The sequence below is a fragment of the Ictalurus furcatus genome, chromosome 14 (genome assembly GCF_023375685.1).
Source record: "Ictalurus furcatus strain D&B chromosome 14, Billie_1.0, whole genome shotgun sequence".
Classification (NCBI taxonomy): domain Eukaryota; kingdom Metazoa; phylum Chordata; class Actinopteri; order Siluriformes; family Ictaluridae; genus Ictalurus; species Ictalurus furcatus.
Genome location: NC_071268.1, coordinates 13297192 through 13312796, shown reverse-complemented (window position 1 = coordinate 13312796; position 15605 = coordinate 13297192). Strand labels below are relative to the sequence as shown.

Sequence of the window (15605 nt, the reverse complement as noted above, 5' to 3'; positions counted from 1 at the left end):
TCTGTTTAGATGGGAACAGGTTCAGTGTTACTGAAGTGAATCAGACAGGAAAGACTGGTTGGTTGGTTGTTAATGTTCAATAATATGAACAAAATAGGGGAACATTCATATTTTGCAAATACAAAGAAGCACTGTGGTTGAAAAATTATAGTTAACTAACCTTGTCCCTGCGCTAACAATAGTATTCCCTCCTATACTCCCAGCGAGGTCTGCCAGGAGCCTGATGTATTCATCTCCTGTGAGGACAGAAGAATGCCACATAGACTTCTGTTCAACTGGGTTTCCCTCCCCACCCTCTAGCATCACATACTCCATGCCCAAGCGACTGTGCAGGCTGCTCACTCTCTCCAAGAACCAGTTGGTGGCTTCTGGATTTGTGATGTTCAGCTTGACACAGTATTTTCCTTTCCATTGAGTTAATAATGGAATCTATTCAGGGACAAACATAATGAGAGAGACAATGGATAAATGGCGTTCAGGTGGCTGAATGGGTTTGTCAATACATCAGGGACATGCAGAACAGATAAACATGTACCAAGTGAGCCTGTGGGCCGGTGGGCAAGCCAAGCCAGTAATCCTGCATTCTGTCTTGTATGGAGGTCTGAAACTGCCATGAGTCCAGGCTTAAATATGGGGACAGGGTTACAGAAATGTTCAGAAGCTTCACAAAAGGGAGGTCTCTGCTCTGTCTCTTAGATGTCCTTCTCCTGCCATTGTGGTATTCATGGTCCTGAAGACAGCAAAGATTAATTTGCAGTTGAATTAAAGACCATTTAAGGATAAAATGGTTTGGGTTGTTAATAGATGCATGAAGGAAATCAATTAACCATTGAGTATGTGTTATGGCCTGGGAAAACACTTCATGAAATTGTGATATTTCTTACAATATATCATTTGCCTGAACTGAAATATCTTTCTCTTTTCCAGGGACATCAAAAAGAAGTGAAATTCTACTGTTTTAAAGTCTTGTTTCCCCAAAAAGGCAAAAAAAGAAAAGAAAAAAAGGGTGGGGGTAGGGTTGGGGAATGGGGAGTACAGTTAACCCTTAAACAGGCAATGTGCACCACAAGATACATGCAGTTGCTGTTGGAAGTTTACATTTCCTCATCATGGACATGTCATGGCAATATTGGGCTTTTGGTCCTGTGTTGATTACAGAAAACCCCAAATTAATTAAAATTTGTGAACCAAAACCCTAACCCAATTTTTTTAAATTAAAGATGTATGTTGTACAATCATTCTGCCCCAGAAAAAGAACAGTTCAAAGAAATTACTGAAAACCCAATATTGCCATGACATCCATGTTCATGATGAGTGTATGTTAACTTCAGACCGCAACTGTACTCTTTAGTTTCTTGTAGAGAGCAAGAGAAAGTGTTTTTCACCCAATTCTGTTATCATTTATCAAAGTTGGGTCTGTTTTGAGTATATGAGTCACATGACTTGGTTCAAGTTTTCTGTGACCGTTTAGTCAGCCTGACCTAAAACCAGCATGGCTACCCATGGTGCAGGACATGCTGACTTTGTGGTAAGTAATTATACATTAATGTTGTTCATGCTGTTATTTAACACATTTTGAAGTGCCATGTTGAGGGAAGAAAAAGGGTTAATCCACAATATTTATGTGTATTTTGTGTATTTTGAGTTTAATTATTGAGCAAATATTAATATTCACAGGATAAACTGAGTTTAGTATATTCAGGTATTCAGGTACATATTAGCATTTGTAACTATATGTTTCCCTGCAGGGCTTCACACCAAGCTCATTTTACGTAAGAAGAAATGAGAGTTGGGGATTGAAAGTAAGAGTGCGAGTTATAGAGCAGATCCCAGCAAGCTCTCCAGATTCTGAGAAAAGTTTTATTGTTAATTGTAACAGTCATTAATAACTGCTTGTTCTTCACTTGGATGAACTCATATGAACTGTGTACAGTAGATATAAAAAGTCTACACACTCCTGTTAAAGTGGCAGGTTTTTGTATTGTAAAAAAAAAAAAAAAATGAAACCAAGATAAATCATGTCAGAAATTGTACACCCTCAATGTAAAATTACAACAAATAAAAAAAATAAGTGAAAAACAATAAGAATGATTTTAGGGAAAAATAGGGAAAAACTTATAATAACCTGGTTGCATAAATGTGCATACCCTTTTATAACTGGGGATGTGGCTGTGTTCAGAATGAGCCAATCACATTCAATCTTATGTTCAGAGGTAATTATCATACAGCTGTCATCAATTAAATTATTCTGATTAACCCCAAATAAAGATCAGCTGTTTCTGTAGGATTTTCTTCACATCTTCTTGGTTTCATCTGACTACTGAAGCCATGGTCTGCAAAGAGCTTACAAAGCCTGTACAGGGACTCACTGTCAAAAGATATAAGTCATTAGAGGGATACAAAAAAATTCCAAAACAGTAGATGTACCATGGAACATCATCAAGAACAGGATGTCCCTCCAAAATGTATAAAAGGACAATGCAAAAACTTACCATGGAGGCGCCAAAGAGATCAGTGACAACATTAAAGGAGCTGCAGGAATATCTGACAAGTACTTATTACTCTCTGCATATGACAACAATCTCTCGTATTCTTCACATATCTGGGCTATGGGGTAGGGTGGCTAGACGGAAACCCTTTATCACAAAAAACATCTAAGCTCAACTAAATCATCCCAAACCATGTGGCAAAATGTGTTATGATCTGATGAGACCAAAAACAAAAGGTTTAATAATCCATAATTCCAAAAGTTTGTTTGGTGCAAAAAACACACATCACCAAAAGAACAGCATACCCACAGTGAAACATGACGGTGGCAGCATCATGCTTTAGGGCTGCTTTTCTTCAGCCATAACTGGGGCTTTTATCAAGGCGGAGGGAATCATGAACAGATACAAATACCAGTCGATTTTAGTGCAAAACCTTCAAGTGTCTGCTGAAGTGTAAGCTGAAGATGAAAAGGAATTTCCCCTTTTAGCACAACAATGACCCAAAGCATACATCCAAATCAACAAAGGAATGGCTTAACCAAAAGATCAAGGTTTTTGAATGGCCTAGCCAGAGCCCAGACCTGAATCCAACTAAAAACCTGTGGGGTGACCTGAAGTGGGCTGTGCACAGGAGATAAAGTCACAACTTGATGGATCTAGAATGTTTTTGCAAGAAAGAGTGAGAAAATATTGCCAAGTCAAGATGTACCACGCTGATACACTCTTAACAGAAAAGACTGAGATGTGTAATAAAATCAAAAGGTGCTTCAGCAAAGTGTTATTTTAGGCGTGTGCCCACTTATTCAACCAGGTTATTGTAAATTTTTTATTTTTCCCTTTTTCCCCAAAATGTTTTGATTATTTTTCACTTTATTTTTATACGTTGTAATTTCACATTAAGGGTGGAAAAATTTTGACATGATTTATCTTGGTTCCATTTTGACTGTGGCCCAGGAGCATCACTGGCATTTTGACAGCTGGTATCTGATTACAAACTGAACTCATTAGGCTTATGCCAATTTTAGGCAGACTGACTGTGTTTACCACTATGTCTGTTATATATCCTTACCCAACATGATCTTTGTAAATATAAGTAAGTAAGTAACTAAATAAGTAAATAAATCTATAAAATTAAAAACTTTTAAAATTAAAAATCTTTTTTTCTCTATTTTTCCAGAAATCAGTCACACTGACATCCGATGAGTTTTCCCAGACCAACCCACATTTAGAAACATACCATTTTCTTTATTTCAATTTAGTCTAATTGTTAATAATCATAGAGCCAACAGATACAGAATTAATAAGCTATCCTTAAAAAAAGATGAACCATGTTACTTGGTGCAAAAGACATATGATATATCAACCATAGCTTTACTTATAGTTAACATAATCACCACAGTAAAACCATGGTAATGTCATGGACAAGAGTATAACAACCAGAGGTAACACAATATACTGTAGCAGTGTTACATTTAATGTAAGTTACCATAATACACCATAGGAAAAAAACACAATGTACCACAGAATAATCATGATAATATCATGGGTTGTAGTTTGACAGCTACACTTATTACCAAAGTAAAACCATAGCAAACTGTAATGGACTTTCATAAGGGAATAAAAGCATTCACTTAAGCAATGTAAAATGGCACATTTGCTCATACTGACCTTGCAAATAACTACTAAAATGTATTTATTTTGTTTCAGTCAAGTATCTTGTTTAATGCTTTGGTTTACAACCCAAACTAAATCTGGGTGAAGGTATGGGTTACAGTGTGATCCTATAAGTATCACAGTTTGCTATGTTAGTGTTATGGTGACATGTGACACTATGCTTAGAATTAAAGCCTTACATCAATATATGGCGTATTGCTAAGCTATCTGGAGTTCTTTTGGTATTATACTTTGTACTTTGTGTAATTTGCTTCCAAATTTACCCCACATTTTCTCCATACTACCTGATACACATATCTGAGCTTGATTAATCAACATATTGTAACACCTCAAGAGATGTTCATTTAAATGCCATCACATGATCGAAAGATGCCTTGTCATCTGAGCATCCATAGAATACAAGTTAGATATGAGCATCCAGCATTATTGCTTTTTCCCTTTACACTGTTGAAAAATGATCTATAGCAATATAGTTATACTGCTGTTCTAGCTGCCATTGATGTCAGACATCACACATCACCTTGGAAATCATATTTTGCAGTGTTGGGGAAGCTACTTTAAAGCTATGGTTATCTAGCCTACAATTTACATAAAGATGTATGCTTTATCTACTACTGTCAAGCTATTCTAAAGAAGAAGGCATGACCTAAGCTATATGGCAAAAGTGCTTCAGTTAGATTAATGCTGTATCCACAATAAATTCTCTCTCTCTCTCTCTTTTTTTTTTTTTAAAAAAAACATTCACAATTTGGGGAAAAATAATATGGCTACATGTTGTTTTGGGTTGTCATTTATAAGTTCCCTCTATTGCCTCTATATATATATATAAAAATAGCTGTGTTGCATTGGCTTAGAATAAAGTCAAAGGAGAACATTGGTAAGGGACCACCTCCAATTATCATTACTCAATCAATCTGCAACAGTTTGTAAGTGTTTATATTTCATGAGGATGATGAGGAAAAAAATAGGGTTTTAAAACTGCATACTATTATACTATTATACTACTGCATAATATACTATTAATGGCAATACACTGCACATTCATAGGCCAATAGATTTGACTTACTTGTTCTTCCAACCAGCAACTCACTCTCTCACACTCATTCTGTATGAGGTAGGAATACACCCTAGATGGGACATCAGTCCATCATAGGGCACCATGCACATACATTTACTCAAATACTTCACACTTAGGGGAAATTTATTTTAGCCAGTCCATTTAATGCCATGTTTTTCCCAGATGAGATCCCACACAGACACTAAAAGAACATGCACAGAAACTCCACATAAACAGTAACTCTGGTATAAATAACTTGGGTTTAAGCTCAGGATCAAACCCGGGGACCCTGGAGCTGTGAGGCAGCAAATCTGTCCATTGTGTCTCCCACCAACCTACAAGAAATACACAATTAAACTGGTTAAAAATTGTGTATTGTTTTTGCTATGAAAAAGAAGTTTATTAACGTTACTCTATTTGCCAGATGCTTGATTCTAAAAGTATCATTGCTACCATCCGTCTGCTGGTGAGTCTTGCTGAACTAATAGCTTTGCCACCTGAAGTGATACTGCATCCCATTACTGACTGCTATGATTAATGCATCCTATCAATCTGTCTGCTTCCTTCTATCTTTAAGTCTGCTTTACTTCTACTCTGTTTGAGAAGATCTATTTTGACCCAACTAATGTCATCAACTTTAGACTTCTTTCCCACCTGGAAGAACATCCTATTCTGATCCAGCTATCTTCAGACTAAACGACCTTCGGGATGCCAAACAGCCTGCATAGAAGACATCTCCAACTCTTTCAGACTTGGAATGAGGAGCTACATTTTCAACTGATTTTCATCATATATACAAAATGGATAGATTCAGGTTAATTTCCTCGAAAGTAATTCTGGAGTTCCCCAGGGGTTCACTCTTGTTCTCCTTTTATACTACAGTAAATATCTGAGCTCAATGACTAGAACTATTGGCTTCTTCTATTACTGCTATGCTCATCAGACACAACTTCTTTTCCTCCATCCACCGACCATGTCTAAAGAAGTCTGCCTTTCTGACATCTCTTTCTGGATGAAGACCCATAATCTGAAACTCAACCCTAATAAAACAGAGCTGATGTGCATGCTGGAAGTATTTGCTGGGCCTCATAATCAAAATCTCAGATCAGATTTCTCAAAACACATCACATCTACTAGATCCTGCATCATAGCTTCCAGATCCTGCATATTTGGTCTATGCAACTTTAGGAAAAAGGACCATTCCAGACTTGAGAAAATGCACAAAATCACATACAAGCTTGAGTTATTTTCAGACATGACTAGTGTGACACTGTACTTGTTATACCTCCTCTGTAAAACATTTAAAATGCTGCTGTTTACCTGGTAACATCTCTCATGTGACTCCCCTACTGTGGCTGAGTACTGACTACGCTGGCTTCCTGTTGCACAATAATCAAATTCAAAACTCTTGTCCTTGCATTCCAGGAGTCAGTGGGTTCTGGACCAAACTATATGCAAACCCTGGTGCAAAACTATGCACATGCATGCTGGCTCAGTTATTCAACCTTAGGGATAGCTGACATGTCCTTCTCTAAGATCTAAGCATGTTCATATGAAAGATCTCACTGTTTCAATGTCCTAGTACCTGCGTGGTTGAATAGGCTTCCCTCTTCATATAGGTCAATCCCATGTCTCTATTCCCTCCACAAAGGACCAACCTCCTCAGACAATATCATTATTTTTTATTGTTATGTTTATAGTATGGAAAATAATCTCTTTAATTGGGCCTATTAATGGATTCACCATGACATCTATAACTGCAGCACAGTGTCTGTGAACATAAAAGAATAGAGTAAGCTTAGAGCAATCATTCTGCCAGAATACTGAAACAAAAGAGAATACTGGCAAGCAAGTTTATAATCTGATTCATTCCAAGTCAACCTGTTGGTTGTGATTATGAATGTTATTTTAAGCTAACATGGTAACTAGAAAAGACAAATAAAACTTAGTATTAGGACTTTTGCTTTCTTGAAATCTCATAAAACTATCACATAACAAAAAGCTCAGTTGTAACAGATTTGTTCAGATGAGGCTTCTCCTTATTGGAAAGGACCTAAAGGACCTAAAAAGTCTGCATCCACATATGGGTTGCTGAGACTAATTCCCAATTATTACATTTCTAAGTATAGCAGCCGGTTTGATCTTTTGGAGATCTAGGTTTTACTAAGCATAAACCAGTAATTCGGTTACATTCAGTCTAACTAAGGATCCTCAAACAATCAAATCAGCAATCCAAAATATAAAAGGGGAAGGGGGAAAAAAGGGTTAAAATGGGAAAACTAAATCCATTTGTGATTAGCTAAGATAACTTGACATTCTTATCAAATTAATCTTGAGTCTGATTGCTGTAACAGTAGGCCTATGAATGACCTGATAAGCCTCTGAAGTATTTCTATATGAAGTATACCAGGCATAGAGAACATTCTCTTCCTGGAAAAGAGTAGGTTCTCAGTTCTTTTCCCTTCTTTTCACCTCCCATTTACCACTTGTAATCTTTCTAGGGGATTCAGGAGCATGGAAAGAAATCTAAGCCACATGAGGTGATAGGCATGCATTTCTGGAACCACCGCCAGCGAACTTCAAATTCCTCTACTTGTATATGACCAGCTTACTATTTCAATACTGAAATATCACATTTAATACACACACGGTGGCTTGGTGTTTAGCACGTTCGCCTCACACTGCCAGGTTTGGGGGTTCGATGCCCGCCACTGCCCTGTGTGTGCGGAGTTTACATGTTCTCCCTGTGCTGTGGGGGTTTCCTCCAGGTACTCCAGTTTCCTCCCCCATGCTGATTGGCATGTCCAAATTGTCCGTGGTGTGTGAATGTGTATGTGATTGTGCCCTGCAGTGGATTGGCACCCTGTCCAGGGTGTACCCGCCATGTGCCCGATGCTCCCTGGGATAGGCTCCAGGTTCCCCATGACCCTGAAGGATAAGCGGTATAGAAAATGGATGAATGGGTTGAATATCAATGGAGCTGGTGTTGAATTGTTGCCATTCAATCAACTTTTGTTTTAATTTGGATACATCTGATTGAATATAAACCCCACTAATCAATTATGTAATATGTTTATGTATTTGGTTACAACGGTAAATAAGCTGTGGGCTTGTGGATTTGTCCATATTTGCAGGAGCAAAAATACACAATTACTATCCCATAATGTGTACACTCTATGATTAAATCCATAAAGCATAAGAGGTTTTACTATTTATAACTTTATATACAAATAGAATACGATCAATATTAGTGTTGAACAAGACAAATTTCTTTAGTGTGAAGTTGGAGTGAAGTCACATTAAAATGACGCGCATATTCCAACCCCTCCTCAGCATAGCAAACTCAGTGGAAACCATTTCCCCTCCTGCTGACATTTCGGTGAACCTGAGAACTGTCTCTTCATTGCAAGAGAACCAGTCCTGCACCTCACTGACCTCTGCTCGGCTGCTGCAGATCTACTTTTTTTTTTTCTACAGAAAAATAATGCCTTTTCAAATTCATACACACTAACTAGCACCAAACCATTTTTCTGTGAGGCTGAAGTTAACAGCGCAGCTGGTGACTTTTTGTGTCAGTGGCTTATACTCTTACACTCCATGCTCTTCCTACTGTGAAAGCAGAAGGCCTCTCGTCAGGCCCCAGACTGTGGCATTGATTAACATCAGGAACTTCATCAAACTTTATAACTGACCACACGGAATGTCAAGTCTGCTTTCGCATATTCCCGTTTTCTCATGTAAAACTGCCAGACTGACCAAGTGCAGGCTTAACATTTCTCCCAGACCAAACAAAGATTTATGCACTAAAACTCCCATTAAATCAAAAAGGCAACAACCATTCCACTGCAGAAACAGAAAACTGTAACGCATATGACTAATCAGAAGTATAAAATCTTAAGAATTGTAGACACATTTACATATACACCGTTTTATACAATGTTTCCATCCCAAATATATATTCATTCACTCGTACATCTTCAGTAAATATGTTCTAATGTGAATATATTTAAAATAAATGGAACTAAATTGTGACTTGTCCCTCCCACCTTGTGCCCAGTGTTCCGGGATTGGCTCCGGATCCACGGTAACCCTGGATAACCAGGATAAAGCGATTCCATTGTCTACTGGGACAATGTTTTGTTTTTAATTTCTTTTCCTATTTTCAGTCTGAATTTTCTGTTTTGGAGCAATAAAAAACCCACCACGTGGAAAAACAACACAGATTTCATGCACAAATCAAGTAATGGACACACACACACACACACACACACACGCGCGCACGCACAAATGTATATAGTATATTCTGCTTATTTTCATGAAGGATGCCTATAATCCTTCTGTTGACAAAGCAACTTTTGCTTGTCAACATTAAAAGCTTTACACTTACAAGCTTTAATAAATTCCATTCAGATCAGATAAATATGCTTCTGACATTTGTACTAAAAGTGGAACAATACTACAAAATCTTATAAAAGACATAAAATATATCTATATAAAAGATTAGAATGGCAAAAAAGGCTTTTTAAAAAGGCACATTAAAGAACCAATGTATAACCAGTCTAATGTCACTAATGAGTTGATTATTAATAGTGACTAGGGCTGCCATTAGAAAATTATTAATAAGGATGACTAGAAATCAACCCTGAAGGAAGGATAAGCGGTATAGAAGATAGATGGATGGATGGATGGACTAGAAATCATGGAATCATGTATATTTAGAAAGATAAAAGTCCCAGAATTATGAATAGTTAAACAAGTTTATCAAGTGTATTTTTTTTTTTACTTTGGATTAAAAGCATACTTGGTGGGGTCATTGTTTTTTTGATTTACCCAAGCTTTTACTCTACATAGCTGTGCTGTTCAATCATCAGCATAAGAATGAAAACCAACATTATGTTTGCAATTAACATGTCTAAGTGGCTTGATATAAATGGAGAATAATCCAGAGCCTACAACAAAACCTTTGGGACAATAAATGTCACCTTTTAAACTCTGAAGAATCTCATTTTATGCGTACAGTCTGGTGATCTGTGATGTGAGATCTAAACAAGGCAAGAACTTTTAAACATTTAAACTGACTGGGTTTTCAAACCTGTCCATTAAAATATCATAGTGCCAAATGCTGAACTCAAGTCCAAAAGCACCAAAGCAGAAAAATATTCCCAATCTGAGGAAAGCAATAGATTACTGACCACTTTAGCCAACGCTGGGTCTGTACTATGAGAGCAGAAAAGCATCACGCTTGTCATTCTTACAGAAGAACAGAACTATTGTGCAACAATCAGAAGGGTCAAAATGTGGTTTCTTATGGAGTGAAAGTGGCTTGAAATTGCCAATAACTTTTTAAAATTGTTTTGATATAATATAAGAAAAACTTAAATAAGGGCAGTTATTTTATTTATGTTTTTATTTATAATTTTTATTGGTGTTGGTTGAGTGTTATATTGTTTCGCTTGTTAAACCATATGATCTTTTTTATTCAGAATTATCTAAAAACGGTTAACAGAAACCAAAACTAACCACTGTCTCATTCTATTCACTGACCATCTAGCAGTATGAAGATTCATCATGAGGCAATGAAAGAGCCACGCACCATGTTGGAGAGGAGAGATGTGGAATGTTCATCCAGGCTGATGACCCCTTCCCCTAGGTGGTGCCTCTTCAGCCGGTTAGAGAAGGTTCTCAACTCCCTTTCTATCTTCGCCCCTGAATCCACACTTGCTGGAAGTTTCCAGAAAGGCAGTCTTGACAAAGAAATAGGAGAATGCATTATTAGTTAAGTAAATCTACCCAAAATATAATTTTCATTAAGCATAAGACTTTGTGTTTAATCCATACTGTAAGACATTCATGCTGGGAAGTTCTCGATAGGGCATGGAGAGCTGCTGTATTGACTCTTGGTAAACGGCTTTGACGTTCTCTCCCACACAGACAGAGTACTGCAGGGGCAGTCGTGCCATACTGGGTGTTGTCTGGAGACAGAACTGATGCCTGCTTTCTACCCCTACATGCAGCGGGATGTGTGGGGCCACCAGTACTGCTACACCTGCAAAAGACCAAAAATCCCAAATTCCTCATGAATATGCAATGTTTCAGTATTGAACATACTGTACACTCACTATCATTTTTAAAGTAGCATGCATTGATGATTGAACAGGTGGAGAGGAGACATTCAAAGACATTCAAACCCTCTTCATCCTAAAATTGGCTAAAATGTGCCTGATTTCAAACACAAGCTCCAATTTCTTACAACGCAGTTTTGTGGATTTTCACTATTTTATCAGCCTTAGGGATTCATGGTGGCATTGCAGGGGGTTTGTGATTAAAATATCAATGTCAACTTAAAGAAAATAATAATATAGTTTTTACAAGTAAAAAACAAAATTAGTTAAAACAATCACTATTCTAACTTTTTATTGTAAGCTTATAAGTAAAAAGTGATAGAAGGGGACTGAATTGCTCCCATGTGATAATAGTTCTTAGCACATGAGAGTTACAAAACACACTGTTAATGTAAATTACAATGTTAGTTAGCTAATTCATTCTTTGTGGCTAAAAGCATCTTCATCTTTATAACTCCTTACGATCTCTTCAAATGGACAGATATGTTGTTGTTAAAAGAAAATCATATATGAAAAGCCAATCACAGACAACAAAGGTTCCAAAGTGGGAAGCTTCGTAAGTACAGAACAGCAAATATCGACTATATGGATTTAACTGCATGGACAGTAACGAGGCCAAGCCCCTCCCCAAGTGTGTGATATGTCTAGAGCAACATTCTAATGAATATATGAAGTCAACTTTAAAAAGAAAAACATAAAAATTGGCCACAAAACCAGTCATATGTTTCAAAGTATGTTTGCGTAGTTTAAAACAGCAACAAAAGCTGATGAGTAATAAATAAAATAAATTAAAAAACAACCACAAGTTCTCCAACTATTTACTACTCAAATACCAAAAATTCCTAAATGAACTACTTGCCACATGCATACACACTAGTACTGTCACTAGTACTGTCAACTGCCTTATATTTTTGCGTACATTATGATCTAAATTTTTGCTTTTCAAAAATAGCTTTTAACCACTAAAGAATAAATATTTTGGTCTATGATTTATAATTACACATAACAGGCATGGTCAACACATTTCTGAGTGTGTGTGTGTAACATAGACGTAATAAACATGTTGAGGGGAAAAGGCTAAATAAGCCAACACAGTTTTGTTCAAAAGAAAAAACTTCAATTAACAAAGACTGCAACTAAGAAATTGTGACCAAGTATAATATACTTTATATACTGTAGTTACAATAATATAGTTTAAATATATAGAGCAGCAGGAAAATTTAATCCAAGGCTTCTCTGGACTGATTGAATTGTGTAGCCCTGCAGACACCAGAATCACACGTTACTTATAAATGTACAATGTTCCAACATTGATCATTCACCGGTTGTAATTTTTTATAGCAATTTTAGACCTGTACAATAACTGTATAAACAAAATGGTGTTAAAGTCTATCAAAAATATCCAACCATAACTGCCTATATACACAGTGCTCCCATATTCTGTTCTGTTCATCTTTATAAAGTTTGCCAGTTCTGTTCGTCTTATAAATGGTCTGTGCCACATGATAAGAAGAGCGGTTCCAGGTCAGTGATTTTGGATCAGCACATTATTGCAGGTTATAGATGGCACAAGCGGCACCTCTATTTGGCTCTATCTCATTTTTTTTATTGTTCTCACCCAGGTGCTATTTTCATGGCCAGAACTGAAAATGCTATGCACAAATTATACCATCTTTCAAGACCCCTCTTTGCACAGAAGAATGTACCTTCTTCTTCCTCTTCTTCTTCTTCGTTTTTTTTTTACACTGCAGTATTGTGGATGCTCCATATTTACACTTTAAATAAACAATCTACTTCACTCAAATACTAACTAAATACAACTGACTGCATTATTAGAAAACATTAGAACAATCATCTCTGTTCAGCTAGTAAATGTGAATCGGAGGTGATGCAGGATATTGGCTGGAGTGATAATCAGTGAACATTATTATCAAAATCATAATAAAAAAAAATCAGAATGATTTTGCGTTTTGCATTGCATTTACAGAGATGAGAACTTAGCTGATATACATGATACAGGCTCTCACATGTAAGTGAACCCCCTGAAATGTGCACAAAAAGGCACAAGATACACTTTTTTTAAGTTATGCTACCTAGACGGTTAGTTCTATCATGAGAATATTGGTATAAAATATTGGTGCAAAATCGATAGAGAAATTTCATTGTCACTAGGTCATGAAATATGATCTTGAAAATAGATCTGATCCACATGTTTGCTCAAAGCTTTTCATTGTTAAAGTATAATAAATCTAGATTTACAATTAGTTAGACACATCCATTTGTTGAACCCTTATTTTCTGTTTACTACACTATTCAAAGGTTCCTTAAGGGGTTTTCTTCTGATTCGGAAACAACCCGGAGACAACCAATAAACCCTTTAAGAAATTCTTGATGTGACCATTTTTTTCATAGGGCACTTATCAATTGATTGACATATTGTCCCATGTCATCTATTCTGATATGTCAGCAGTACAAATGTAGAACTGAATGTCTATCATTTAAAAATACACATTTTATCTTATTACTATTACGCATGATATACCCAATATAAACACAGTACTGATTGAAACTTCAGATGTTGGTGGCATCTTTTTACCACTCAGTCCACTCATTTTAACTTTTATTTTATCTTGTGACCCTCAGGACAAAATTAGTTGAACATAATCTCTAATCTCTGCTTTAAACGTTGGTCAGGTGTCATTAATCATCTAATATTAGGTCACTTTTAGTAAGACTTCAAAATGGGTCATTCTTAAAAACAAGCATTAAGAGTTCTTAAACTTGATCTTATACTTTATGCTAACCATACTTTTTAATACTTTATAACCATAAAATTGATCTAAAGAGAGCAGTTTGTGAAAAGCAACCTGAAGGCTAGCTTGGATGTTTTGGGTGGTGCAGCTCTGTGCCCATGTGAAATGATGAGATGATGTGAACCAGATAATTGTGTCCGCAGATGTGGCTGCCATCCCAGGAATTCCCGCTGCTTCTCAGATTTCTCCACCGTGTCAGAGTACCCCTTCATGCAAACACCACTCATACACGCACACACACACACTGCTGATCATCTCACACAACTCAATACTCAACACTGACTATCTACTGTACACTCATGCCTGGATTCTCCTGACTCACAGCAGTACTCTCTTTCACTGAACACTAGAAAACATTCATATAGAATTTTCAATCCTTTTTCTCCCCCCCAAAAAAGTAGACCTTAATTACAAAAGAAACAGTTTACATGCCTTAAGCCCTAACCATACATGCACTACATCCAAATAGAGTTCATGATATTATCCGCATAAGCAGTTGCGTTAAACTGTCCCTTCAGGACCTCAACATTTTAAAGAAACCATAGATTGGGATATCAAGGGTTCTCAAAGTGAGTCCTAAGACGCCCAAGGGTTCATGTAGCATAACCTTTTAATTGATTTAATTTAGTTAGTTCATTTTGTTTAGTTTAATTTAGTTATTTGCTGGAAATCATATCCCATCATCATCAAAGTTATTATATTTATTAGTGAGTTTTATAGTTCTCAGTCTATTTGACTCAACTGAATTGAAAGGATTTTACTCTTACTACCTACAAGTATTAAAACAAGTCGGCTTATAAATAATATAAGTTTGGACCCATGTTTGCTGTGAGTGGAAAATTAAAGCATAGAACCTTTAAATTTTTTGCTTTAATAAATAGATTAAAAAAATTATAATGCAATATTATTATCCTATGCATTTAAATAATTCTCATGAAACAAATCTGTACTGAGGGAGACTGGAATTTATTTTAGAGTTAAAACATTCCCGGGCTACAAAAAGTTTGAGAACCCCTTCTGTACATTATTGAATCTGCCAAGCAAAATTTACAAAAGGTCCCTAAAATGATGAATGCATTATTATAGAGAGACTATGCTTGGCTGGATAATTTTCCTCAGGTAGAAAGTCTATGCTGTGGCCAATGGCAAGATCAAGTACTCTAATATGATTAAATAGACTAATGCTCTAACACAGTGAGTCTCACTCTCACTCTAGTCTCACTTTTTCTGGGTTGATAAGAATTTTTTTAAAACTGAGAAATGAGAACAAATGACATTTACAGGTTGGAAACTATAAATACAAGTTATTAGAGAAAGATTGAAATCCCTCCAAAACCAGAGTGAGTTTGTCAGATGCTTTTTTTTTTTTTTAAATAGCAAACTTAAATTCGATTTAAAAGACAAAAGAAGAAAAATGGGAAAGAGATCAAGTGGAAAACTTAGAGCTGCA

The 15605-nt window shown here is 36.4% G+C and overlaps 1 protein-coding gene across 2 annotated transcripts in view; it reads right to left on the bottom strand.

Moving 5' to 3' along the window:
- si:ch211-236l14.4 (SITS-binding protein) overlaps window positions 1-15605 on the bottom strand; it is a 29148-nt gene that overhangs the window by 4339 nt on the left and 9204 nt on the right. For both annotated transcript variants that reach the window (XM_053642031.1, XM_053642032.1), the window contains exons 3-6: window positions 11059-11266; window positions 10814-10964; window positions 536-730; window positions 161-429 (exon numbers count right to left, since the gene is read on the bottom strand). In XM_053642031.1, the coding sequence (XP_053498006.1) occupies window positions 161-429; window positions 536-730; window positions 10814-10964; window positions 11059-11266 (823 nt within the window). The remainder of the gene's footprint in view (window positions 1-160; window positions 430-535; window positions 731-10813; window positions 10965-11058; window positions 11267-15605) is intronic.